The 26,635-nt window shown below is 40.4% G+C and overlaps 1 protein-coding gene across 1 annotated transcript in view; it reads right to left on the minus strand.

The window, feature by feature from the left end:
• Positions 1-26,635, minus strand: part of MYO16 (myosin XVI) — a 385,194-nt gene that overhangs the window by 38,460 nt on the left and 320,099 nt on the right. Inside the window, exon 33 of the mRNA XM_087814233.1 lies at positions 6,066-6,221. Within this exon, the coding sequence (XP_087670359.1) occupies positions 6,066-6,221 (156 nt within the window). The remainder of the gene's footprint in view (positions 1-6,065; positions 6,222-26,635) is intronic.

Below are 26,635 nucleotides of genomic sequence, written 5' to 3' on the forward strand. Positions count from 1 at the left end.
AAACTTTATAAAAGCGAAACCAATATATTATGTAGAATGCATACATATTCAGTGGAAAAAGTCAAATTTGACACAGTGGAATACTTGATATATTTGAAGTATTTGGGGTAATAGAATTAATGTAATTTTTATTTTTTATTCTTTCCTGTATTTTCCAAACTGTCACATAGAGCATGTGTAATTTTTATAACCTGCATAAAATTATAAAGGCCGTTTAAATAATGATATATTTTTTTAAGAAAGCCGCTAAAGTCATTGAAGAGAAAACATTAAGAAAGTCCAACATTTTGGGATCCTGGGAACCTGTATCATTCTTTGCTGAGCTTGTGTCGTGCTTAGCGGTAATACATTTTTGGTAACTGCAGTTTTTTATTTTTCCTAGGTGTCTCTATTACTGGTCTAAAATTCCTTCTTACCGGTGTCATCAACCCCCACCCCATCTCCCACATTGCGCCAAAAAGCCTCCTTCTTGTGAGCCAAATGCTTACAATTATTATATGTAATCCCTTTGAGGTCCCCCCCCCCCCCCCCCGTTTAAAACGATCTTATTTCCCTGAGCTAACGGAACATTCCCACACTGCTCTAGAGACCTTAATGTTAAGCTTGAGCAAACCTGCCCCAACCAACTACCCACCCAGCGTCTGACTACTCCCGCAGTGTGACTTGTGATTAAAACCGCCCTAGCTAATGTTTATCCTAAATCCATTCCCCCTTCCTCCCTGGTAAATCAGCAGTGAACGTCTGCAATGACACCGGGTCTGCTCAGGAAAAGCCACGTCCCCGGCGCCGACCCGGGGGCAGCAAGAGGGGGGCGGCCGAGCTGGGGCCTGCGAGGCACCAAGTTCCACCGCCCTCCATGCCCAGCGCTCACCCCGAAATCCTCCGCCTCCCTCGTTCTCTCGCTCCTCCAAATACTTTTAAACTGTGGAACTGTAACTACCACCCAAGTCAAGGTACAGGATACTGTCAACTGCCCAGAAACCCCCTCATTCTCTCAACAAATCACTATGGGCTCTTCTCCAGCAAGAGAAATAAATCACCGTCCTGACCTCGTGGTAATCCCTTCGCTCCTCCTACCTCTACGGGGCGTGCAGTGGTATCCTGCTGTGGCTTTTAACCTGCATTTCTCTAATTAATAGTGAGGGTCGACCCTATTAACCCTATTAAAAGTGTTCACGTAAGTGCTTATTCATATACCAGGTCCAATTTTCTATTCAGTTACCTTTTTTCAAATAAACTCTGAATATGAACATATATATATATATATATATATATATAGTCTCAAAAATGTATACACACACTTTGAATAATTATAAAAACAGTGTTTATTAAAATATATTTCACTTGCAAAATTAAGCTACCATCTGTTAAAGCGTTTTTGGGGACACCCCACAAATATATTTCCATTAAGGTTAGCACTCTTTTGTGTTCTGTTTAAGGAATCTTTCTTTCTTTTCCCACCTCTGAGGTAAAATGATATTTCTTCTATAAATTTTATTTTATATTTGACATTTAGATATAAAATCTACCAAGAATTGTTTTGTGTGAGTAGTGCGAGTAGGGGTTAAGTTTCATTATTTTTCCTCATGTGGACAGCAGTTCATTACGCTTCGCCCAGTGTCCTACAATGTCAAGGTTGTCATAAACCAAGTGGCTATTCACCAAGCTGCGAGCACTGCTGTTGTTTTTCCCCTATTCTTCTTTATTTCTGGCCTCTGGAAGAGTTTGTGTAACACTGGCATTATTTTATCTGTAGATTGGGAGAACTTACCAGAAAGGCTATTTGGGCCTAGCGTTTTTCTCGTAGAAAAGTATTCAATTACAAATTAATTTAATATTTCAGTTATTATTTAGTTTCCCTATTTCTTTTCTCCATTTTGGTTAGTTGTATTTTTCTTTTTTGGGAAATATGTCCGTTCATCTAAATTTACAAATTGCCTTTGGCATAAATCTGTTCATAATATACTCTTATTTTTTAATTTCTGCAAAATCTACGGTAGGTCCCCCTTTCATCCCAAGCATTGGCTATGTGTGTACACTTTCTTTATTTCTCTATTGCCCTTGTAAAGGAATTATCAATGTATTAATGTTTAATGTTTCAAAGAGATTTTTTTTCAAAGAATCAACTTTTGGCTTTGTTGCTTGTATTATATTTCGAAAATGTATGTCTTTATCTTTATTACATATTTCCTTCCATTTTCTTCCTTCCATTTTCTTGATGTTTGTTGTTTTGTTTCTAACTTCTTGACAATTTTAACATTGATTTTCAGCCTTTGTTCTTTTGCAATAATATGTCTAAAGCTATAAATTTCCATAGATTAAGAGGTTAGCAGCAATCCGTAAATTGTTACATTTTTATTGTCAGTTAAATTTTTTGTGTGTGTGCATGCATGCGTGTGTAACAGAGATGTAATTTTTATTTCCAAATAGATGAGAATTGTTGTTTTAAAATATTTGCATGGTAAATCTTTTCTTTTTCTATTTCTTTACATTGAAACTTTCAGTATCCTCATGTTTCACATGTTCTTTAGAAATCTTAGGCTTTAAGATATATTAATCAATTTATTAATGTGAACTTATACAATTTATTATTCTATTTTACTCTTTCGATTAGTTTGGGAATTATACACCCCGCTAGTATTCTTTCAGTGGTTGCCTCTGGAGCTATAATAACCTGCTAGCTTGGTTTATCAGTGTATAATGTTAAATCTTGTTCTTTCAACCTCTCCTGACCTCACTAACTTTTATAAATTGTTCTCTGTTCCTCCTTGAATCTCTGAGCATTTGGGGTCTGCCTGTGTTTCATTCTTTCTGTTTTTATTATTTCTATAAATATTCTAACTCCTCTTCATTCTTAAAGGAGTTTTTTATTGTCTATAAAACTCTAAATTGGCAGTTATTTTATTAGAGCAAGTTAACTATGTGTTTTCATTGTCTTTGGACTTGAATTGCTGCTCTTTTGAAGGTAAATGTCTTTTTCACTTCTGGCTGCTTTGAAGACTCATGCTTGATCTTTCGTTTACCACTGATATACCTAGGAGTGGTTTTCTTTTTATTTATTCTACTCAAGTCTTGCATGTTTTCTTTTTTATTTTTACCAAAATCACATTTACAAACAGTCACCCTTATCAAATGTACAGATCTAGGAATTTATGGGGACACACGCATTCCTGTTTGTCAACAGTGCCACATGCCCCTCTGCAGTTGACTGCGTTCTGAATGTTTGTATCCCACCTCGCCCCAATGTTAAAATCCTAATCCCCGAGCTGATGGCATGTGGAAGTGGGGCCTTTGGGAGGACACTATTCATGAAGGCAGAGCTCTCATGAATGGGATTAGTGTCCTTATGAAAGGGTCCCCACAGATCTTCCAGGCCCCTTCTGCCATGGGAGGAACAGAAGTGGGCAGTCGGCAGTCTGCAACCTGGAAGAGGGCCCTCCCTGGAGCCTGATCATGCTGGCACCCTGCTCTTGAACTTCGAGCCTCCCGAAAGGTGAGCAGTACATTTCTGCTGTTTATCCGCCGGTCAGTCTTTGGCATTTTGTTACAGCAGCCTGAACTGACTCAGACAGCAGGCCCTCCTCTGCCCTGCACTATTCCCAGCCTCTGGCAACCACTCATATGTTTTCTGCCCTATAGTTCTGCCTTTTCCAAAATGTCATATAAGTGAAATCACACTTATACTCTTTTGATTCTAACTTTTTTCACTTAGTGCAATGTGTTTGAGATTCATCCATTTTGTTATGTGTAAGTAGTTCATGGTATTTTATTGCAGAGTTTTTCCATGTGCTGCTGGTCAGCCTGAAAAATGATGGCCCTAAATGGGTCCACCTATACACACTCACACCTCACATAATTGCCTCCCACCTAGTGGACTGAATACATAACCTGCTTCGAACAAACAGAATGTGGCAGAAGTGTTTGATGTCCCCTCCAAGAATGGGTTGTATAAAGACTGTGGCTTCCACGCAGGTATTCTTTCTGCCTGTCTTGTGGATTGCTTGCTCTGCAGGAAGCCAGCTGCCCCGCTGTGAGGCCACCCTTATGGAGAAGCCCGTGTAAGTGAGCAGGGAAGTGGGTCTTCTGAGGCCTGTCAGGACCCATGTGAGTGATCTTGAAAATGGACTATCTGTCAATCAAGCTTTAAGATGACTATAGTCTTGGCTGTGAGTTGATGGCTGCCTTACAAGGGACCTTGTACCAAAGACACTCATCTCAGCCACATCCATGTTCCTGACCACAAAATCTACAAAATAATAGCTGTTTTTTCTATTTAGTCTCTAAGTTCCTGGGTGGGGAGGGTAATTTTTACACAGCAATAAGTAGTTAATACAATCTAGTCACCAACTGAAGAAAACTTTATTGTTTTCCAGTGTTAGGTGATTATGAATAAAGGCACCCCAATCGTTGGCATACAAGAGTTTGTGTGGACACTGTTTGCATTTCTCTGGAGAAAGTACCCAGGAGTGGGATTAGCAGTGAGTCAGACAGAAAGTGTATGGTGAGCTTGATAGGAAACTGCCAACTCAAATTCGTTTCCTGATGGTCTTTCATCAGCATGGGAAATTCTCTAACCAAATCTTTTTCTTGCTCACATACCTTCTCTCCTTTCCCTAGGAGTCAATAACCCTTCTCCCTGACTGTATCCTTTATGCCTCTAAACCATTTTCTGGAATTTCCATTCTTTTCTTTTGCTTCTTTATGCCTCATTCTGGATATTTTCTGATTTGTTTTTCATTTCCCTGGGTCTTTATTTTTAAGTGACTGTGTCTAGTTAACTTTAAACTCACCCTCCATTGTACTTAATTTTATGACTGTGTTTTTTAATTTCAGAATTTCCATTTGACACGTTTTTATGGTTTTCCATTTCTGCTGAGATTCTCAATCTTTTATCTCCTTGGGCATAGTAAATGTACTTATTTTAAAGTATGTGCTTTTGAAGTCTGATCCTTTGAACACCCATGGATAGGTGTTGGCTGCTATTTCTGCTTATAATTTTTTTCAACTTATTTTGTGCCTGGTTCTTTTGACTATGTATTGAATTGAAGTATACATGCTATAATTGGGATATATACATACACACACACACGCATACACACACACACACACACATATATATTTCTCCCAGGTACCTGTGGGTCATGTCAGTCCCTGAAGTTGGGTGGAGATGATTCATAGCTGAACAGTAGTTCCTGATTCTGATTCATAAGACTCTTAGAATGGACACTTCAGGGCCCCACCCCATGGCCTTGGCAGGCCCTAAACTCAGTCTGTCCCCTCAATTCTAGGAGGCAGTCAGAAGCACAGCCCAGTCTTCTCTGCATGAGGTGAGTGCCCCGAACATCCCTGGGAGAAAAGCCTAGATTATATGGATTCTTTGCTTGGCCTTCATTGCATTTCACACCCACTTTTTCATTCCCTCCCAGTGTTTCACTGTCTTAGTTTTCTAGTGCACTGAATCAGATTAAACCAATAAAAAAAGTTTTGTCTAGCTCTTTTGGATACTCTCAGAAAAGGGTTGGTATGAATCTTTCCATCAGCCAGCACTAGAAGCCCTGGGCTTTTTATATGTGTGAGAGAAATAAGTTATTTGTTTAGGCCACTATTAGACAACTTTTGGATACACATGGTTAAGCCAATTTCTAAATGACATGTTGATACACTTGAATTAAATAGTTAAAGTCAGTTTGGTGTTTACCATGCCTTCAATATTATTTTTCCTTTACACTTTTTAGGTATGAGAAGAAAAAGGTTATGTTTTAATTAAAATACTGTTAGAGCATCCATCTCCTCCTTTTGCTCAGTAGAAGTCTTATTTTATACTGGTTCTCATAGACCAAATACTTCAAAAATATCTCTGAAAAGTCACCTAATACTTAATAGAATTTTAATTCTTTAATTTAACCTGTGTTGACAATATACCCTATGGTGACATTTCATAGTTTATATTCTATTTCCCAGTTTTTAAGCCTACTTCATTTTTTTAATGTTTTAAATCCATTCTTCCTAGAAAGTTGTGCAATTTAAATCTTGTCTATTTACTTCAGAGTTTAAAAAGTGCTTACCATTTGAGACAGAGTTTCCATTTTCAGTGGTGATAGCACTAGAGAGTGAATTAGAAAGAATTCCATGGTTATTTGCGTTTCTATCTTGAGTCTCTGATGCGATCTCTGATATACCAGGATCATCTCGGCTAGTCAGGTTCATGTTAGTTTCAAAACCTAAAATAAATTTTAGAAAAGATGATTCTTTTTATGATAAAACAGACTGAATAAGTTGAATAAAACACTGAGAAGAATAATAAACTTATCAAATCAAACATTAATTACATTCAAAATGATAACTTAGTAACAATACTTAATCAAATTTGTGACCTACAAAATATTTATCAAATTTTGCTGAAGCATTGTTAAACATAATGGCCTACAAAATATTCAACAAACATTGTTAAACTAAGTGGTGAAAAAAATTTTGATAATTTGTTATTTACAAACATATCTATCCAGAATTTTTGATGTCATAGGTCAAATAACTTGTCATTACAGCACTGCCATTTGAGAAGGCAATTTCCTTAAAGTATAGCAATAGTTATATTTCAGAAGTTTTCTGAATTGTTAAACTAAGCAGGGCTGAAGCAATCTTACAGCTTTGGAATAAAATAAGAAATATATTTTTGGCATTATTATAAAATGTGTTACTATCCATTACGGAATACTAAACTTTAAATCCTTACCTCTGCATTCTACAGTTAGCAAAGTTACCTGTATGTTACTGCATGTCCCAAACTGAGTGCTCTGAGATATGCAGACACAGAAACTACTGTCCAAATGAGGCTAAAGAGCCAAATAAAGATTCTTTCTTAAAACTATGTATTACCAATAAAGTAAACTATAATATATGCTAAGGTTTGGAGCAATGTCTAACTGAAGTAGACTTTTACAGAATGACAGTAGCATCCTTAGGCAGGGTTTACGAGTGAGAATGCACAAATCGAGCACAACTATCATCACGGTGCCAGGCTCACGTCCCCCACCCCTGCCCACAGTCACGTTCCTGCTCTCAAACTGGCCAGGCACAGGTGGGATTGGCTCTGGCTTCCCCAGGAACCTGAGAAAAGCTCCAGCCTACAAGGAGATTTTTGTTCAACATTAAGATCATACATACTCTTTCTGCTCTTGTCTGTTGGTACACAGTAAGTTCTGGCCGTCTTTAGTTAGGCCTGGTTGAAGTTTTAGCCTAACAGATCATTCAAAAGGAGTAATAAGTGTGATTTACTTCTTGTACTTTACATGCGAAGAACAGTTTATCTGCCGCGATCCCCATAAGCAGGGCCTCGGTAGGCAGAGGGATGTTATCCCTGTATTGCTGGAAAGGGATTTAAGGTCTTCCAGGGCCGCACAGCTGGAAAGAGGTAGACTAGAACTTTAACCTATTAATTCTGACTATTGTTCAGTTTCTGTTTTTCACTAAAAGACAAGTTAGACTATGCCATTTCCATGTCCTTTCAATGAGTTGCTCCCCAAATTCTAAGGAAGGAAAGAGGGAAAGTAATGAGGGAGGTGGGAGGAAGGGAGGAAGGGAAAAGGAATGAAGGAGACAGGCCAGCCAGCCCTCTAGGGCTTGGCTCCCAAGGCTGGGCTTGACTCGATCCTAACTCTTCCTCCTGGACATTCTCTCCCCTTGCCCTTGAGACTCACACTCAAATAGCACCACAGGCCATGGCATTTCCCCAGATGCTCCATATCGACTCCTGTTTCAGTGCCTGGTCTATGCATGCTGCCCACTCATCAGCCTGCCTCTTCCTACCCACCACTGAGGGTCTTGTTCAGATTGTGCACAGTGCAATGACCCCTCATTTACTAGGAAATAATGTGCCACACCAAGAGGAGCCCGGTCTGCCCAAGCAGGACGGGGTGCTAAGGTTTAGAGCAGAAAATGCTACACAGAACGAACGCAAAATGAACAGGGCTTTGAAAATCAAGGAGGAGAGTTTATATTTCAATGATCCAGTGACCCACTGCAGCTCCTGACTCCTTGCACTTAACTTAATGGGAAGTGGGGGTGGGCACCCAACATTTTCAGGAAAATATCTCTAGGCGGTCACAGTTAGGCTCAGAGTAGGACTGAAACAAGCAGCTGTGCTGACAGATAACCTCCCACATGTATGAGGACCCCAAGCAGGAAAGAGCTCCCCTTTTTCAAAGAACCAGGTCCTGATGAGTTGGGCACATGGAAGCAAAGGGCATGTGAAAAGGGGGACCAGGCATATCAACCAGAGCTGCTGGGGGGGCCACCACAGGCAGAAGTTTAGCTTTTGTTCTCAGTGTGATGGGAGATTGACAGAAGGGTATGAAGCAGGGAGGTCCTCCCTGGGGATATGGGGACAGTCCTCTTATGTCTGGTGGTACAAGACTCAATCCTCTGAGAGACTGTGTCTTGGTATACATATTTGATGTGAGTTTTCCTCATAACTGATTTCTGTCTCATAAACAATCGATATATATGTTATAGTCAAAGCCTTCATTTTTGCTAGTAAAGTTTAAAAAATATTTTCGTATTTCAGATCAGTGGGTGAAATTGTAGCCAATCCATGTTTTTAAATGTGTCATAATGGCCTGTGACCTTTACATTACCTACTAAGATTTTCTTTCTTTTTTTATATTAAAAGCATAGGTGTACTTAAGAATGACTCTGGATTGGAATAATGAAATAAGTCTTTCTTAATGTAAAACAAGAATTAATGGCCAACCCAATGATTATTATTCACAGTGCTTTTTACAATAATTACCATCTCCTGAGTGTTTATTACGTGCTAATCCCCTGCTAGATGTGATACTTGACTTAGCTCTTGTTTTCCTAACAATTCTTAAGAGTTGTCACTATCACGTCTATTTTCAAGATGAGGTCATTGAGGCTTGGGAAGGTTAATCTACATGCAAACATTTCACAATTAGTGTAGCAGATGGATTCAGACTAAGGCATGCAGGGCTCTACCACCCACCCACACTCATTCCTGTGCTTGGCCCTTTATGTAAAGTCTTCCTCTCCTTGTTTCACTGGCTGGTGTAAAAGGATAAGGCACCTTCCTTTCTGTGACTTTACCATCCATGCCTCAGAGGTAATGAGCTGGGAACTACAGGTTGAGAAACTGAAATAGAGTTTCGTCACTGAAATAGAGTTGCAAGATCAACACAGATGTCCCCACTTTGGGGTTATCCTTAGTCATTAATACTAACTGGGGGATTCGTATCACAGTGAATTCTGTCAGCCTTTGCTCATAAACACCCTTACTCCAAGTTAGATTCAAACATATAAAAGCATCGGTGCCCAAACTTGTTAATATCTTGCTTCAGCCACAATGAGGGTTAAATGCAGAAATTCTCAGTAACTGGATTTTGCTTTAAAGTGTTAGTTTAGTGCATGAATAGCTGCAATGTTCTTTGTCAAAAGGCCGACCATTAGCCTGTACTTAAGCACTGAGGAAATTACAACAATGACAAATCAAGAGGACTTTGGCATTAAGACTGAAGAAGTCTTAGTTAGGAGAGTGTATGCACATGACGCATATCTTATGGAGACTTTTCAAAGGCCATAAGAGCTAACAAAGTCATCAGGTTTGTTCATGCCTCCAAGCCGTGGCCACCGAGGCTTCGCAGGTGAAGAAAAGCCGGTCACACCAAAAGGAAATATTTGAGATTCTCAAGGAATCAAGGAATCTAAGCAAACAAGTAGGGAAGTGAGAACTTTAAGAGCCTGTATAATGCTCTCAGGTATGTCTGAGTCATTTTTTGTCTTTACATCTTGTATAATGGGGCATCCTTTGGTCGGGTGAGTTGTAACACTGGTTGATTCAAATACCCGTGGTGATTTCTTTTAGCCTATAAACAGGATTTCTCTGTGACCCTGCCGGGCGTTGTTTTTACAGGTATGGGAGAAATGAATCACATTGGGATCTAGCTCAAAGATAAAGTCTTGGCCTTACGTCAGGATATGATTATTAAATACAAGTATGCAAAGAAGGCACATTTAAGTTGAATTTTAATCTAGCGAGAGAGTTCCAGCAAATCACTAAACGTGAATACAAAAAAATCAGTTGTCCTGTGCTAGTTTTTATATAACTAAAAAACCTCCTTGGTGGCTGTGATCCTTTGAAACTGGTTTTCTAGAAGGTGATATTGCCACCCATGCTTCCCCACCCTCCCACCTCTGAGCAACATTTACAGGTCTGGGGATGCTTTTGGTTGTCATCCTGGGGGGGGGGATGTTACTGGAATCTAGTGGGTAGACAACAGGGATGCTACAAAACACCCTACAATGTACAGAACAGCCCCTCATAATGAAGAATTATCTGGCTCAGGATGCCAATAATGCTGAGGTTGAGAAAGCCTATGATAAAACCTAAGTCAGATCATGCCATTTCCCCACTCAAGTCTCTCCACTGGTTTCTTATTTCATATTAAGATACAAAGGTTTCCTGAAGCTCAGAGACCTTTCATAACCCGATCTCCTGCCCCCAACTATCCCCCTTGCCACAGGCCACCTCTGCATCCCTCAGTCAGCCTCTTCTCCTAGAAGGAGCTTGGGGGCTCTGCTCAGATTCCCCCTGAGCAGAAGGGCCTTCCAGACCACTTTCTAGAAAACAGAACTCCTTCCCCTGCCCCAGGTCAATTTCTGTTCCCACTCCCTGCTTTGGTTTTTCTACAAAGTCCTCTCTGTGTGACACATTCCATTTCAGTTGTTTGTTTTCTGTCTCCTCGCTCTGGAACGTTGGCACCATGAGCTCAAATGCAATGTCGCTGCCTAGAACAGCGCCTGCCCATAGCAGGTGCACAATAAATACTTGTTGAAAGAAAGAGGAAAAGAAAATAATAAATGAATGATTACAACAACACTGTGATAGACATTTCATTTTCTAAAAGGAACTACGCCCTTTGTAACTAAAATAATTGACGTTTCCTAACTGAACAATGCATGTGAATGACTGTGGAGAAATCACATATCACAGTAATAATTTCTCTTCATTCACATGAGATTATTGGAAGTCTATGAAAGGATTTCCATTGTTGATAATATGCCTCTGAGTTCTAATCTCTACTTATTTAAAATTACAAGCTAAGGGAAATTTCACATTGTATGAGGTGAGATTTTTCTACTTATTCAAAGGACTAGAACTGTTTTCTTTCTACCTAACTGTTAATTTGAGGAAGAACAGGCTTGCGGATGTTGGAAATTTTTTCCTGACTCACGGTGTGAGGGTTCACGTTTTCAGTACTGTCCCACCAATTATCATTGAAAAATATTTCATTATTTTCCTACGAATATGCAAGGTCCACACATATTTAGGTTTTAAAAATCTTACGTTACATGGCTTTACAATCTCTAATGTTAGACAATTGCAACTGATTCGGTAAATGTTGCCTCTGGAATCTTGCTGGCTGGAGGTAGGCAGAGGTGGGTTGACCAGGAGTGTAGTGTGTGGAGGTTCAAGACCCCACCCCCACGTGCAAAAGCCACTTCCAAGGCCCAAGAGGGAGAGTGGGGGGGGTAATGCACGCACAGTTCACATGTGCATATCTGACAGCTTTTTCTGACAAAATTTGTATAGTAATATAATTGCAATAAGTTATTTACTATTCATAGTTTCTCTCTTTCCTTCAACCAGTATTTATTGAGCATCTGCTATGCATAGGCACTGTTCTAGGCACTCAACAATGAGTAATTTGCTTGGATTTATTTTCCCGTTTTAAATAAATGCCCACTTTAATCCCTAACTTTTTGTCATTTTTTATTCTTTTTGTTAAAGAAGTCCCTCCTCTTCCAAAATGCATAAGCTTCAATATCTGGAAAAAAACAGAACCTACAAAATCCCTGAAGAAGGCTCTGCAGCAACATAGCCTCTGGCTCTCGTGAGTACAGTGGTCCGTTGCTGTCCACAGGTCCTCAGGGCAGTGCCCACGGAGGAGAAGCCTAACTGCTCACTAGTCACAGGGCTGCTTTTTAAGTCTACCCTGCTATGAGGTGTGCATAAGTTCATGTAAGGGGATATGTGTAGGAGAGGAAACGGAGGCAGGATTTTGTTGGGGGAGAAGAGAGGTGAGATGAAGGCTAAGGAAAGGAACTTCTCTTGCAGAATGACTGTGAGGGTTCTGCAGGCGAGGAGAGACCCTCCTTACTTGGGAGAGAAACGTTTCCTTGAACAAGTCTGGGCCAGCTAGAGAAACATGGTGAGTACCATGAGGGACTGAGTGAAGCACTCACTCCAAATCAACAGCGAGAAGAAACGTGGCCAAGGGCATAGCGGTTGGCCCATCTCTGGGAAACAGAGAGATGTCCTTGAGCTGGTGGCCGCTGTGGGCGACATGTGAGAGCTGAGCATAGAAAGGAGGAGTGGTGAGCCATGAGCCGACCACATTCTTTCTCCAAACTGGGAGATGTCTCCATGGATTCAACAAGTATTTATTAAGTTTTACACAGTCCAGTTTTTATGCTAAGATTTAGCTGAAAGCTTTTAGAAATGTGTATCTTTAAAAAAGATCCCTCGAATGCTTACATCTAGAGGGGCGATAAGACACAATAATGACAGGAATTTATGGTACAAACTGATGAGTGCAAGAAGAGGCGCCGATGACAACTGTACGTCTGTCTTGGGGATTCAGGAATGAATAATTGGAATAATCACTGCAGGGGTCTTGTCCTGCTCAGCTGAGTCAGTGTCTGTTTTTGCGTGTTGTTGTTAATGTCTTGTTGTTGTTGTTGTGTGTGCGCGCGCTAAAGCCTTTGACACGTAATATGCCAACATGTGTGGGAGGGATGTCCAGCGTGCATTCTAGTGGGTGTCTTTTCTCAGGCTTCTGGGTGGTGACTCAACTCAAAAGTTGGTTGACTTCGTGGTCTCTGTTATGCAAATGCTAAAGCAGCAGAAGACCAGGGGCTGGGCTGAAAGCTGTGCAAAACGTCCCAGGAATCCACGGGGGGGGTGTGCAAGGCCAGGTGACCCCTTGGGGTGTGGGCAGGAGGAGAAAACACTGATTTTGAAGCCCTGACAGGATGTGGAGAGGAGGAAGGAAAGGACACAGACAGTGCAAAGCGAGAAGAGAACAGCGTGTGTTCAGGAGAGCGGGGGTGGCTCTGCCACAGCTCTGCCCTGAGCCACGGGGGCTTCCGCAGGATCGCGAGAGTCGGCTCCAGCCAGTATTTAGAGTAAGGGCCTGACATGAAAAAGACTATTTTTAAAATGTTATTGATCTAGCAAAAAAGTGTATAGCTGGATTAGCTGCAAGGAGAGATTGGAAACAGAAAAGCAGTGAGAACTTAGATTGGGGCGGCGGCAGGACCGCGATGGGCCCCAGTTAAAGATCCTCTTGAGTTGAGGGACAAGGGAGTAAGTCAGGACCAGCCAGGTGCCCGGAGATGAAGACGAGTTTGGGGCTGCTGACTTTGAAGTGACAGCCACGTACCCACATGTTGAACTTTGTGACAGTTATTTGAACGAGAGCAGTTATTAGGACAGAAAAGAAAATGTCTAGAAGAGATTTCAGAATCTCCCAGCAGGGAGGATTTCTTTCAGGCAAATCGATGTTCCTACGAGTAAGGAGGCAGAAGGCGACGCACAAGCGATAGTGGATAAAAACAGGCAGGTGCAGGCTTGAAGGGGGGGCGGGCGCATGGGCGAGGGGGGGGGCAGAAGTGAAGGGCTCTGCACAGCAGAGGGAGGCTGACAGCACCAGATGCCACAGAAAGGTCAAGGAGAGTGAGGAAGGAATGAGCAATGGAGTGTTTCTTTAAGAAGAATGCTTAAAAACATTTCTCTCTTAGTTACCTTAACTTGAGATCATTTTAGAGTGTTTTTGAAAACATATAAGACAGGATCCTGGTTTCAGTAGTGCGGGAGAAAAACAAACTATAGCTGTTTGACTGATTTCAAATACTGAGAGGGCCACGCAAGGCATAAAAAATGTGAAAATACATTTTCAACTCATTACTCATGCTGGCTATAATTCATCCTGCAACTCTATAGGAAAATTCCTCTTCAGAAAGGCTACTGCATGAAGGGAATGTGCTTGTTTTTTCCTATTTGGCATTAAGGAAAAGTACAAGCGCTGAGAGAGGTGGCTGGCATGGCCCTGCTACTTCTCAAGTTCTCATTTCTAAAATCCAGGAGTCGCGGCTAGCCTGTGCTTACCGATACGCATAGATGATGTGCACTTAAATTCAGGTAGGATCACTTAGATCCCAAATGGGCATTCAGGTTGAGTTAAACCAAATTTAGTTTGTGATACAATGAATAATCAATGCGCTTTAAATCTCTGATTTTGCTAAAATCCGATATTATTGTACATGAGGAAGAAATACAAAGAAGGAATTAGATATCACTCCCAGGCCCCCCTGAATTCTGCTATATCGAACTTCTAGAAAGCGAATTAAACTTTCCTTATACAGGAAAGCATACCCAAAACATCTGGCCTATTGCCTCAGAGAAAGACAAAGGTTAAGTGTGAGAACTCACATAGGCACAGGGCTGATCCTAAAATCAAATAAGAAGAGATTTCACACGTCGGGTTGTATCACGAGATACGAGATGCGGGTGGAGGGGTGTGCTGGTAAAGGGGAGATGTGCATGCTTATGAAAGGTGCACAGCGATCTGTGTATGTTTGTACAGCCCTAGACTAATTGACTCAGCGAATTGGCCTTTATCATCTCTTTGCTAATAGTTGCAGAAATGTATCAACAGAGGGCTTTTCAGTGTCTGAGAGCAAAGCAGAGCTGGGAACAGAACGCTAGGTTCCCATGCATTTACTCCTGTGATACAGCAGCTCCACGGTACAGTTACATTTCTAGGTTATATTTTTTTCTGTTTCTTAACTAATCAGTTCTTACAACTCCGTGGCATTTGGAAAGGATGGAGAAAACAGAATTGCCCTACGTGCTACTAACCTTAAAAGGCTAGAGCTGGTCCCAGCATTCCTTCCTACTTTTTAATAACCCCTTATGAAATCTCCACTCTTTAGTAGATTGAAATTCCTCTTGAACTTGTGTGTGAAACATTCTTTTGTGGCAGAAAGTGCCACAAACACTTATCCTCTGGGTTAAGTAGGGTAGAATGGAAATACTTTCCTGTCCCCTCCTCTTAGCTCCTGCCACCCACTCCCCTGCCAAGTCTAAGGAGAGGGTTTGTGCTAGAAAACACCAACTGAAGCAGGAAATAGAGTGATATCTTCAACAACATATGCGCTGAGCAGGGGAAGAATGTATTGATAGTAAAGCTAAAAAATGACTGTCAGTATAAATAAGGTTTTCAGGACCCAAAAATGCACAGAAAGTTATGTTGTGCCAATTTCCTTTTAAATTTAACTAACCAGATCCTTCTGTGCCCATCTATTCTGTCCCTGCCATAATGGGAAAAAACAACACATCAATTCTTTTCCTTTCCATGTACTTGGGTAGCTTGCCTTTCCTATAATTAGCTGAATATGTATCACCTAAACAACAAGCTGGCCTGGCCCGGAGACCCATTCCTCATGTATAATTTCATAGGTCACGCGGTTATTTATATTCCTGTTATTTTTACATTTCCTAAATGCCAGGGTAACGTAAACCCAGGAGTCCTAGAATGCAGCTCCTGCAGAGCAGCGTTGTTGGTCTTGGCAGCGTTTGCTTTAGGTATGTGGTTCCCCTCTACTTTCTCCAGAAAGGTGGAGAAAAGAAAATGCCTGCTCTTTTATTGGGGGCATTTAGTATTTGCGACACCTGCATGGTGTCACATGGATGGTAAGCTAGTGACACCTATCATCTCAAAATCCCAACACCGGGTAACCCCCATGACACTTCTTACCAGTTCACGTGTCCTTTTTTAGGTAAACAACCAATGCTCCTTTCAGAAAAAAAGTATGTATTTATTTTCATGAGAATTGTATCGCCTCTGTTTGGGCTCTTGGTATTTAACCACCTGTATATATAGCTAAGAATGGAGCCCTTTTAGGGGTTTTAATAGATAAGTTGCTTTAAAAATAACTACTGCAGTCCTTAAGAAAAATATCTACAGTTGCTCCATTTCAGGAACATTATTAGCTTGTGCTCCAGTTGTAACATGCCGTTCTGGTGCCTTCTGGCCATCCCCTATCTCCATCACATAAACCTCAGCAAACTAGAGTTTTGGTTGAATCACTTATGTGTCATAGAAGACAGTAAAGCTCTAATTGTTAGCACGAATTTCACAGATACAGTTGCAGTAAGTCAGAGAGAACCAGTAAAATCAGCAAAAGTTAAAAAAGCAAAAAGCAGTGATGTATGTTGAGTCTTTTCAAAATCCTTGTTCAGAACTAATTACAAAAGTTACCCACTTACAATATTTAATAACCAAAAGGCACAGGCCAGGAACCACTGGAACAGGTGGGAGCCCTACACTCTAAACCTCTTGCCATGTCAACATTTAACTGGGGAGAAACTGGGAGGCCTGGGGCCAGGTTACCCAAGGTGATGGAGCTGATGATGGGAACCTTGCAGGGCCCTGGACAGCAGGCATTTCCAACTGGCACAGAGATATTTCAATATTTTAACAACAGTATGGTGGTAACCCTGCACATCTGTAGAACAACCCTGCCTGCCCACACTGGCTGACTACCAGCCAGCAGCTCTAAGGCCTTACATGATAAATTAAAAATACCTATGAAGACTTAAATTCTTGTCACAATTCTCCCTGAGCCACCTGTACTGTTTGTTTGATAGATCTATGAGTGTGCCCTTTACTAGAGGTAGACTGCTTGGCACTACTCAACTTTTGTGCCTCCAGATCACACGCACATGTGACTGAATGACTCTTGAGCGATTGCAGTGACATATCACAGAGTAGGTATCAGTTACTCAGAAAAGCTGAGCAACTGGAACACTGTAGGGCAAGGCTTACCCTGTCTCTCAAATGGATTCTTATTTCACTACAGGAAGAAATCACCAAATGGCTGGGCAAGTGGGTGGGTTCCCCTTTTCACGTGCCCCACAACTAATCATTTATCATTAGTCACTGCTAAAGTAAATATGTTTACATGTGAATATAGAAAAATTCTTTCCACACACTCTGGTGTAGTTATTCCAAAACAGAACTTGATTATGTCAGCATGCCCTTGAATTCATCGCAGTGCAGATGGAACACTCGCTAGCCTCTAGCAGGAGGGAGGGGTCCTCCTGTTCTGGTGTTTTCTCTCCTGTTGCCTTAGTCTCATCTCCCTCCTTCCCTCCATATAAATCCTACCTTCTGGACCAGTGTTTCAAAGAACATATTTATGGGGTGGGAAACCAACTCAGTTGGTGACCATAAGCATTTAAAAATGAAAGAGAGTAGAGAGAATCGAATAAAAATGCAGCATTTCCCGAGCATTAAGGGTAAGTAGCGTTTTGTGGATCCCAAATAATATCTTCACATAAAAACTGTCTCTCGCTGCCTAGATACATTGGATTTCTCGTGTTTCCCTGCTGTGTGCTGCTTATGAGCAGACCTCACATTTTATTTTTAAAATCCATACAGCTTAGCATAATGCCAGGCACAAAATAGATCCTCAATGCATTTTTTGAGTGAGTAAATAAATAAAGCTTATTCTTCTTATTAATGACTTTTCAAAGCCTCTTTGAGATTTTGAGGCAAGTAGCAAACAGCAATACAAAATATTCTTGCTAGCTTAACCACTTTGCCTGAGGTTAACCTCTGAATTTTTAAGCCCTGGAAAAAACCGTATGTCTCGGGGCCATGTCACAGATTGATTTTATTATCTGAAAAATGGGCCATTTTTTCTAAAATCATTACGGAGGGTTCCTAGGATGCATTCAATCCCCACAGCAATAGAAGTGCTCTCTGGTGAGCAGCTGGACCATATCACTGGGTTTCCTAATGATCGTCAGATTAAAAAGACATTTTTATGATCCCCCATCACCATACATAAAGCACGGTGCCTCTGTCCCATGTCACTATGCCAGCCTTTGTAAATTAGACATGATTTCAAGTCTGAGTAAGTGAATGAAGGAGAACCCCCCACATAGCTGCAACTACACCACTGAAATTAATGCTAACAATTAGAGCTTTACTGTCTCAGATGACACGTAAGTGATTCAACTAAATCTCTAGTTGTGCTGTTTATGTGGTGGAGATAGGGGATGGCCAGAAAGCAGGAGAATGGCACATTACAACTATAACACAAGCTAATGCCCCTGAAATGGAGCAATGTAGATGATATTTTTCTTAAGGTCTGCAGTAGTTATTCTTAAAGCAATTTATCTATTAAAAACCCAACAGGGACTCTGTTATTAGCTATATATGAAAATGGTTAAATACCAAGAGACAAAATAGAGCTAATCTAATTCTCATGAAAATAAAAAATGATAAGCCTGGCCAGGCGTGCTCAGTGGTTGAGCATCGACCAAGGATCCAGGAGATCGGAGATCGAGGTTCGATTCCCGGTCAGGGCACATGCCCGGGTTTTGAGCTCAGTCCTCAGCAGGGGACTTGCAGGAGGCAGCTGGATTGATGACTCTCTCATCATTGATGTTTCTCTCTCTCTCTCCCTCTCCCTTCCTCTCTCTGAAGTCAATAAAGACATAATTTAAAAAAAAAATTTTTTTAAAGTAAAAACCAATAAATATTCTTTTCTCTATGGGATCTGCTGCTGGATATTGGTTCTTTACCCAAGAAAGAGCGCGAACTGGTAGAAGTGTTACGGGGGCTACCCTACTTTAAATGTGTCATGTTTTCTCCTCTATGTCCCCTCCATCCTTCTGTTAAAGCCAGCCTGGACCCAGTCCATTGGTGATTTCAGTTGAGAACTGGAATTAAGCAAATGTAACTCCAACAAATGAATGTGACTTCAGGGAGTAATTTAACAGCTGAGAGCTTTGCTTTGCTTTTCGGCGACATGGAAATACCTGCACAGTGAGAGTTTTCACCCATTGCTTTGCTCCAGTCTTCTCCTTCTCTCTCTGTCTCTCTCTCTCTCTCATTTCTTCATGGATCATCCATCTCTCTACTTCAAAGGATAATAACAAAACCAAACCCAAACATGGGTACTTGCCTGGGAAATGCCCTGATGTACCCATTGTGTACCTGTCACTTCTTTCTGTCTTCAAAATGGACATTTCTTTTGGAAAAGTATGTTTGATCATGAGCCAGAGTTCTGGGTGTGAGGAAGCTCTTTTGTCGGTTTTTCAGGGACTCTGGGTAATGCATGACTTGTCAGGTACGAGGGTACAGTGGCTGTTCCATTGTAAATCTGTAATCTCGGCTCTAGCTCATGCCTGCCACTGCTTGAGCCCTGCGTATTTTAGGACCTAGACATCTTTTTGGGGAACAAAATGAGTGAGGTTGTTTATTGTCTTATTACAAATTAATATGCACTATTAAGTTGTAACTGGCCAGTAATTAAAAAGGTACAGTGTCTAAGTACGAACATTGAAGATTTCCAGGAGAAACCAGAAAAAGAAAGAAGTAAAAACCAGAGTAGAAAAAGACCCGAGAAGCTTCACATACAGTGATGCCAGGCGACTGCTGTTGACTCATGGAATGGAGCGCTGGGGGAAATAATAATGAATATAACTAGCTCTCAGGTGGTGCGAAATTTTTCTCAGCTAATCCGAGGATTAATCATAAAAATGATTCAAGGCGCCATAAAGCACCTAACCACCGGTAGGTAATTAAGAAATAGGTTTTTCTTTTGCAGTACTCTTAAGGAGAGAGACAGACCATGGCACCGGTCCAGCCGATCTTCAGGAAAACATTCCACGCACCATGTTGCTCCTGAGCATCTCTTCACAAAAGGAAAAAAAACCCCAGGATATTGTATTATGTGGCAATAATGAGATGCAGATAGTCAGGAAGGTCTTTATTAACTTGCTTGAGGAGAGCTGCTGAGTGGCTTAAAGGATAAAGCACTGGGCTTCTCTTTGGAACCCCCAGGGGGAGTTTAATTCACAATCCAGCATAGAGACCCACAGTACACAATAGCTGCTTGCTTTAATGGGTTGGTAGTATGGAAAAATATTTACTGGTTATGAAAGATAATCCATTTCTGAAAAGACTGTCTTTTTTCCCTCAGAATTCCAGGTACAATAGATTCTCCTCCCGCTGACAGTGTCCTATAGAACATTCCAGTCGTGATGGCTTCTTTGCAGCATTTGACTCATCTTGAAAATGATGAACTATTTATGCAAGATACATATCTCTGGTATGACTGGCATGCTAGAGACTCCAGATTCACAGCCAATATATTAAGGTAATTTCCCAAGATAATTCATACTATTCGAAGGGTAACTTTTTGATTAGGTTGATCTAAATATTTATAATTGCCACAACTCTGCTTGGTTTCGCTCCTGGGTTTCAAAGAATAACAAAGCGGCATGGCCTAGTGGAAGTCCCGTGGTCATGAGACCTATGAGTTTAATATTCTCCCAACAAATATGTGAGGGGACTGACACTAGTTTTTTTATTCAGCCACGCTTCTCACTATGCCATTATCTAGATCTCTGCTTCCATATTCACATAATTTAAAAAATAATGAATTTCTGCCTTTACTTTTGAAAGCTGCTGTTGAGACAGATGAAGAGGGCTTTTCTGAATGTACATATATATTTCTCCTATTAGCACCATGGGGGCTGTTGAAAATCACTGCTGACCATCTGTGTGGTTCTTAGCATGGTCCCTGGTACAAGGCGAGGGATCACCACACCTTTCCTTTCTGGCTGGTCCCGAGGAGGGCTCTGATGCCCACAAATAAGACTGAAGCTCACATCTTGCAGAGTTAAATGCTTCCTTAAAAAAAGATGAGCACTTTCACGAGTGAATACAACTTTAGTGTGTGTTTATCAGTAATTAGGCACTCAGTTTCCAAGCAAAGCCTGACAAAGGCCAAAAAACCCCAATAGTTTTGAATGTGAGGAATTATGCTGGCCCAACCTGCGTGCTGTGGGTCCTTGCCATTAGAAAGGATGCTTTCCGGGACAGGTGAGTAGAAAGAGTTTTGTGAAGAACTGAGGACAAGAGGAGGAATAGGCAGAGAGACACAAAAGGAATATCCTCTTAGCTAAGTTATGCATGGGTGTCCCTCAAGAACATTTACAACAGAGGAAAATATAGTTTTATCCCATATCTTTTCTCGGTAATGAGTTTATGTTTGACTTAAGAAGGGAATTACTTTCTGAGACAGACTTGATATCATTTGAAAAAATTTAATTGTGCTTAAAGAATGAGAATGACATAATAGAAAGGATCCAGGGTTTTGGAGAAGGAGACATGGTTGATTCCTGACTCTGGGACCCATTAGTTTCTGTGATTATGGGAAAATCACTTAATCCCTTCAAGTCTCAGATTACTCATTAGTAAAAGGGGATGCTAACACCTGCTTCGCTCCCCTCAGAGAGGCGAGGATCTGGGGAGAAAAGAGATGTCAACAAGTTTGGCCAACAGGAACGAGCCACTTACAAATGCTAGCTCTTAATATTACGAACACAATACCATTAACAAATGCTCCAAAGCATTTCTGAGTATATATGAGGTTACATGCTCATACCTAGAACTGTCACTATCGTTTTGGTTCATTTTCCTCCTCTGGCTTTTTACACTCTTTATAGCATAAATCCTGTAAGTTAATACTGAATTCCCATGTGAGGGAGAGAAACAAATGGAGATAATTCAGGGTCTCATCATGGGGATTCCAGGCAGAAAGCTTATCCTGCCCTGTTTCTATGCAAGGCAAGTAGTGCCTTCTCTTCTCTCTCTTTCTTCCTCAACGTTCACAGCTGTATCCTAAAAGGACCATGTGCCCTGTACCTACATTGGTTCTTCTGGCTGTCACGTCTATTCTACTTCTGCACCTGGAGAACTCCATCCACCTGTTATTGTCCATTACTCTTCACTGCCCTCATCTCAGCGTGAGGCTCGCCTAGACTCTCACAGGCAGGCACCCATTTATTTTCTTGGTCACTAAGGATACCATGTGTACACATCTGATGAGGTTCATAGGCCACTTGGACCCACTGATAGTTTATGACCTCTGGACTAAAGCCTCTCTCCTGCACTAGAATTTCACTTGTTGACATTGGGTGGACACATCTGTCTCCAACAGTCTGTGAAAGGGCCAGATTGCTTTCTTTCTTTTTTGGATTCCCAGGAACAAGCCCTGTGTTTACATTAAATAAATGCTTATTGGATGACTATAGGGAATTAGCTCTACAAGTTAATGCAAGTCCGGTTTACAGGCCCCTGGTTGCACAACTTCCCTGTGTGAATTCTTGGTGTATTTATAGAGAGAAGGTGCTGTAAATTATGAGAAAAATGTCACCAACAATCAAAACATTTGCAAACATTCAATATCAGAAACTCATTTTAGAAACGTCCAGTTAATAAAGAAGACAAAGAACTTTGTGCTCTGAACGTAAGAACATTTGGCTACTGGTCAATTTATTAAAATTGAAAGCTAAGGGGAGTGAATGAAATATTATCTCTATTGGATATTTGGGGAATTAGAACCATTGCAATGTAGAGCCACAAGTTCCAAACATAGATACTCTGTTACTGCACAGGGACCAAGAATTCAGTGAAAATACCCTTTTCTCACACAAGAAATATTCTCCCATGTCAAAGGCCGGGTTCACTGGCATGGCACGAAAAGAACTGTAGCAAGCTCATCCTTGCCCAATTCACTTAGTGATATATGGAGAACTTGCTTCTCTGGGGATGTTAAACTCATCTTCCCAAAGGATTTACTCATTTGGAAAATGAGGGGAATTTAGCATTGATTCAAAATGGTTCCAGAATGCAGAGGAATGCCTTACTTTCACAGGAGAGAGACTTCATGTGAGGCAGGAATGCAGACAGCAACACATCAGTAAACTATGTGCTTGTTCTGTCCACGCCCTTTATAATTTTCATGAAGCCTCAGGCCACCCCCTGCCCCCCCAAATAAATCACCATGGAGAGAAAGCTTGCCGGGAGTGAGAAAGATTAACAGCTCTGCACAGCATAAAGTGCTAAGAGAGCCTGCGTATAAGCAAGAAGCCTAGGGGATGGGATGTCAAACTCTGCATCCCATTACGGGATGGCAGGATTTGCATAAGGCGGACCAGTTTCTTATTCTGCAACCTCATTAGAATGTGTCAGAGATTAAATGAAGATAGTGTGGAAACTTCTGTCTCAAACACAGGGGCAGAGAATGGCAATCTGCACTTTCCGTGACCAAATCACAGATTACTGCCAGTAATTCCTTAATAATTTCAGTGATTTTCAAGCACCCTTCTTCTTGTGACTAAACAATGTATAAGTAACTGTACTTAATTTGGCAGAGAAGGCTCTAAACCTCATAAAATGTTGACTTAAGATGCAATTGTATGTCTCTTGGAATTTTGATGTTCCATACTTAAGTCTGTTTAGGTGCAATATTTAGAACTCCACGCTTCTGGAGGGTAATAGAAGGGGTGTCTGCACCAGCCGCCCATTCCCGGGCTGTTTCCCAGCCTCTGTGAACACCTTGCAGGGCAGTGTTGTTTTGGGAGAAAGCTAATCCCTGAGAATTACTTTGTTTGTGTCATGAAAAATGATGCCATGGCTTCTAGAGGCAGGCTTCTGTCATAAGCAGCATCATGTATTTTTTGTTTTGTTTTGTTTTGTTTTGAGAAGGAAGCACAGGTTCTGGAGAAAAGATGGGTGTCAGTTTATAGAGTGGGAAGGACTTACAGAAAGGGTAGTGAATTAACTTAGCCCTAGCCTCATATGAGATGTGTGGGGGCCATTCATGTGAAAATGAACAGAAGGAAGGTAAACAGATGATCTGGAGTTTGTGGTAGAGGGTAGGACTAGAGATGTGGGTTTGGGTATCTTTAGGGTAACTAGGAATGAAGTCAAAGGAATGGCTGAGATATGAAAGGCTCACCAAAGATCTCTCTGTACTAATTAGTGACTTAATAATAAATCTTTGTGTTTTTTTTCTAAAGGACTTCTATAATAAAATATTTATAAGTAGTTATTAATAAATTGATTTGACATTGGGATGTACTTTAAAATAATCTAATGGTGGAGGAGGGAACTGAGTGGGAGAAGAGATAAAATAGGCTTGGCCACGGACAAATTTCATTAATCTGTTCTCTCTACTTTTGTATATGTTTAAAATTTTCCATTGAGCCAACTTTAAAAAGAATTCCTTTTTAAACAAATGGCCCTTAGGGATGAAAATACCATATTGTAAAAAATTTGTATAAATTATACTCTGATTTTAAAACCTCCATTCTTATTCAAAATGTTTACACAATAAAATAAAATATTTGAAATTAACAGTAATTTCCATTTGCCTTAAGTGATTCTTATTAATTAAAAATGCCACAAGGGCTAAATCTATCAAATATTTATATATCAAAGTGCTATCTTTTAGCTAGGAATTTCATTAAGTATTTAATAACCACCTACTATATGCAAAGAAACATTATACATTTTTTTACATCATTTTAACTACCTCTGTACATCTTATAAACTAAGGATGCACAGTATCAGAAAGTAATGTGACAATTTAAAAATATATATATTCTTCTGCAAGTCAGATCTTTCCTTCACTCAGCCTGGCTCTCCTCCACTCTCTCATCAAGATTTCTGAAGTATACAGCGTTTTTGTCAATGTCCTATCATCTTGATCATTTTCAGTGAGTGGAGATTAACATATTTGTTTTACTTCATGTTTAGATAAAGGCAACCAGACACTGTGATGCCATTTGGAGCAATGGAGCACCCTAGTGGCCAAGCAAGACAATGAGTCTCCCCTTTCACTTGAATCAGGTCTCATAATTTTTGAAACTAGGCAACTAAAATAATTAGCATAGTCATATTAGCCATATTATAGATGAAAAACATTCTGTGGATGATTGGGATAACTGTATCTAGAAAGGAACAGATAATTAAACAATTAGTCATTCTTAATTTTAAGGGCCAAGTGGCTCTTACATGGTATTCCAAAATTGTATATATACACCCATGAGCCGTAAAGTACGTTTGGCATTTTTGAGTTTGTGGAATAGTTTTCTCTATTCAAACTGTATGACTCAACTTACTGCATCTTAGGTGAGCAAATATGAATTCTAAAGCCTAATCCTGTTTGGTTTTTTATTTTTTCCCCCTCTGCAGTCCAGTTCTAGGGAACATTGTGTATGTAACTAAGAGAATAGCCACTGGTGACAGAATTATTGTGCCCAAGTCATTCTCTGTCTTTCATGAGTAGGGTGACTTTGAGAAAGCCGATTAATCTGTGACTTAGTTTTTCCATCTGTAAAATGGAGATAATAGTAGCAGATACCTTTAGTCTTGTGAGAATTAATCAGGCTATTAAAACAATGCCAGGAGCACAGTAAGCACTACAGTTCCTTGATGCTAAGATTATTCCTCTCAGGCCACAGTCACATCTATCATCTGCACAACCACATATTGTCTATATATGCATCCTGGACTCATAGCATTAATGCGACTTTGTATAGCTCAAATTGAATATCCGAGAGTCTATAGAAAATGAATTGTTTTAAGGAACATAGTATTTATGGAATCTTATACTTAAGTTTATGGAGTTCTGATGGAGCAGAATTACACACCAAAGGGCCTCATTTTTTATATACAACTCACCGTACTTTATATTTTAACTGGAAATACCTATAGCAGGATAATAATGAGCGGTTTAATTTCCTCAAGGTCACTTTCCAAAGCCGTGAGGGGAATGTTCTGAACCCTTCTTCAAAATTTGCAAAAAATTACTTCCCCGTATCACAACTGTATAAGAAATGAGCTGTAATTAACTTAGGTGCCTTGAGGGTGAATTAGCCACCCACTGGGTGATTTGGTAAGAAAGCTATTTCAGGTGAAAATAAGAATATCTTTAAATATAAAGCAGGTAAAATAGAAGATTTAAGACCTTAAAGGGAAGAAGTCTCAAGACTACAGTAAGTCATTAATAACAGCCATTCGAGTCATTCAGAAGAGAGTGGAATGCTGACTTCAGGATCCAATTGTGTAACCCTTAATAATCATATAAGCAGCTCCAGTGATTAGCTTCAGCTAAGACTTTTTTTTCTTCCACATCTTATCTTTAGCCCCCTTTACATTCTTTAAAAACAACAACAAAATACACAAAGCAAAACACACCTGTGAAGTTGTTTCCCACATCACAGCCCATCAAGAATCACACAGTTCTCAACTGTATAGTTGGAACTCCCGTGATCTGGTGTGTGAGGATGACCCAGTCTCACGTTGCTAAGTTTTCTGTTATTATAGCTACTGTGCTGGGACAGGAGTTGCCAATTCATATATTTATGAGAAAGTTGTAAGTGGCTCAAACGAATCTTTTCAAATTAAAAAGTGTTTTTTAAAAGCCCACAGTAGAAAAATAGATGTTTTATAATTTTAGAGTTGAACTAACAATGTTGTACCTGAGGTTTTGATATGTGTTCTCAAATACTGGTTAGTGGCCACCATAGGGAAATATAATTAGCAAATTCATGCACCATGCTCAGAGGCCTTACTGTAATTCTCACTAAACTCTGAGTCCTAGACTTAGGGGTTTCCAAATGATGAGGCCTGTTTATAAATTCATTAACTTCACTTTCTTGAATAGAGCCAAGAAGGATTCACCCAAT

This window comes from Miniopterus natalensis, chromosome 2 (assembly GCF_054644295.1).
Source record: "Miniopterus natalensis isolate mMinNat1 chromosome 2, mMinNat1.hap1, whole genome shotgun sequence".
Classification (NCBI taxonomy): domain Eukaryota; kingdom Metazoa; phylum Chordata; class Mammalia; order Chiroptera; family Miniopteridae; genus Miniopterus; species Miniopterus natalensis.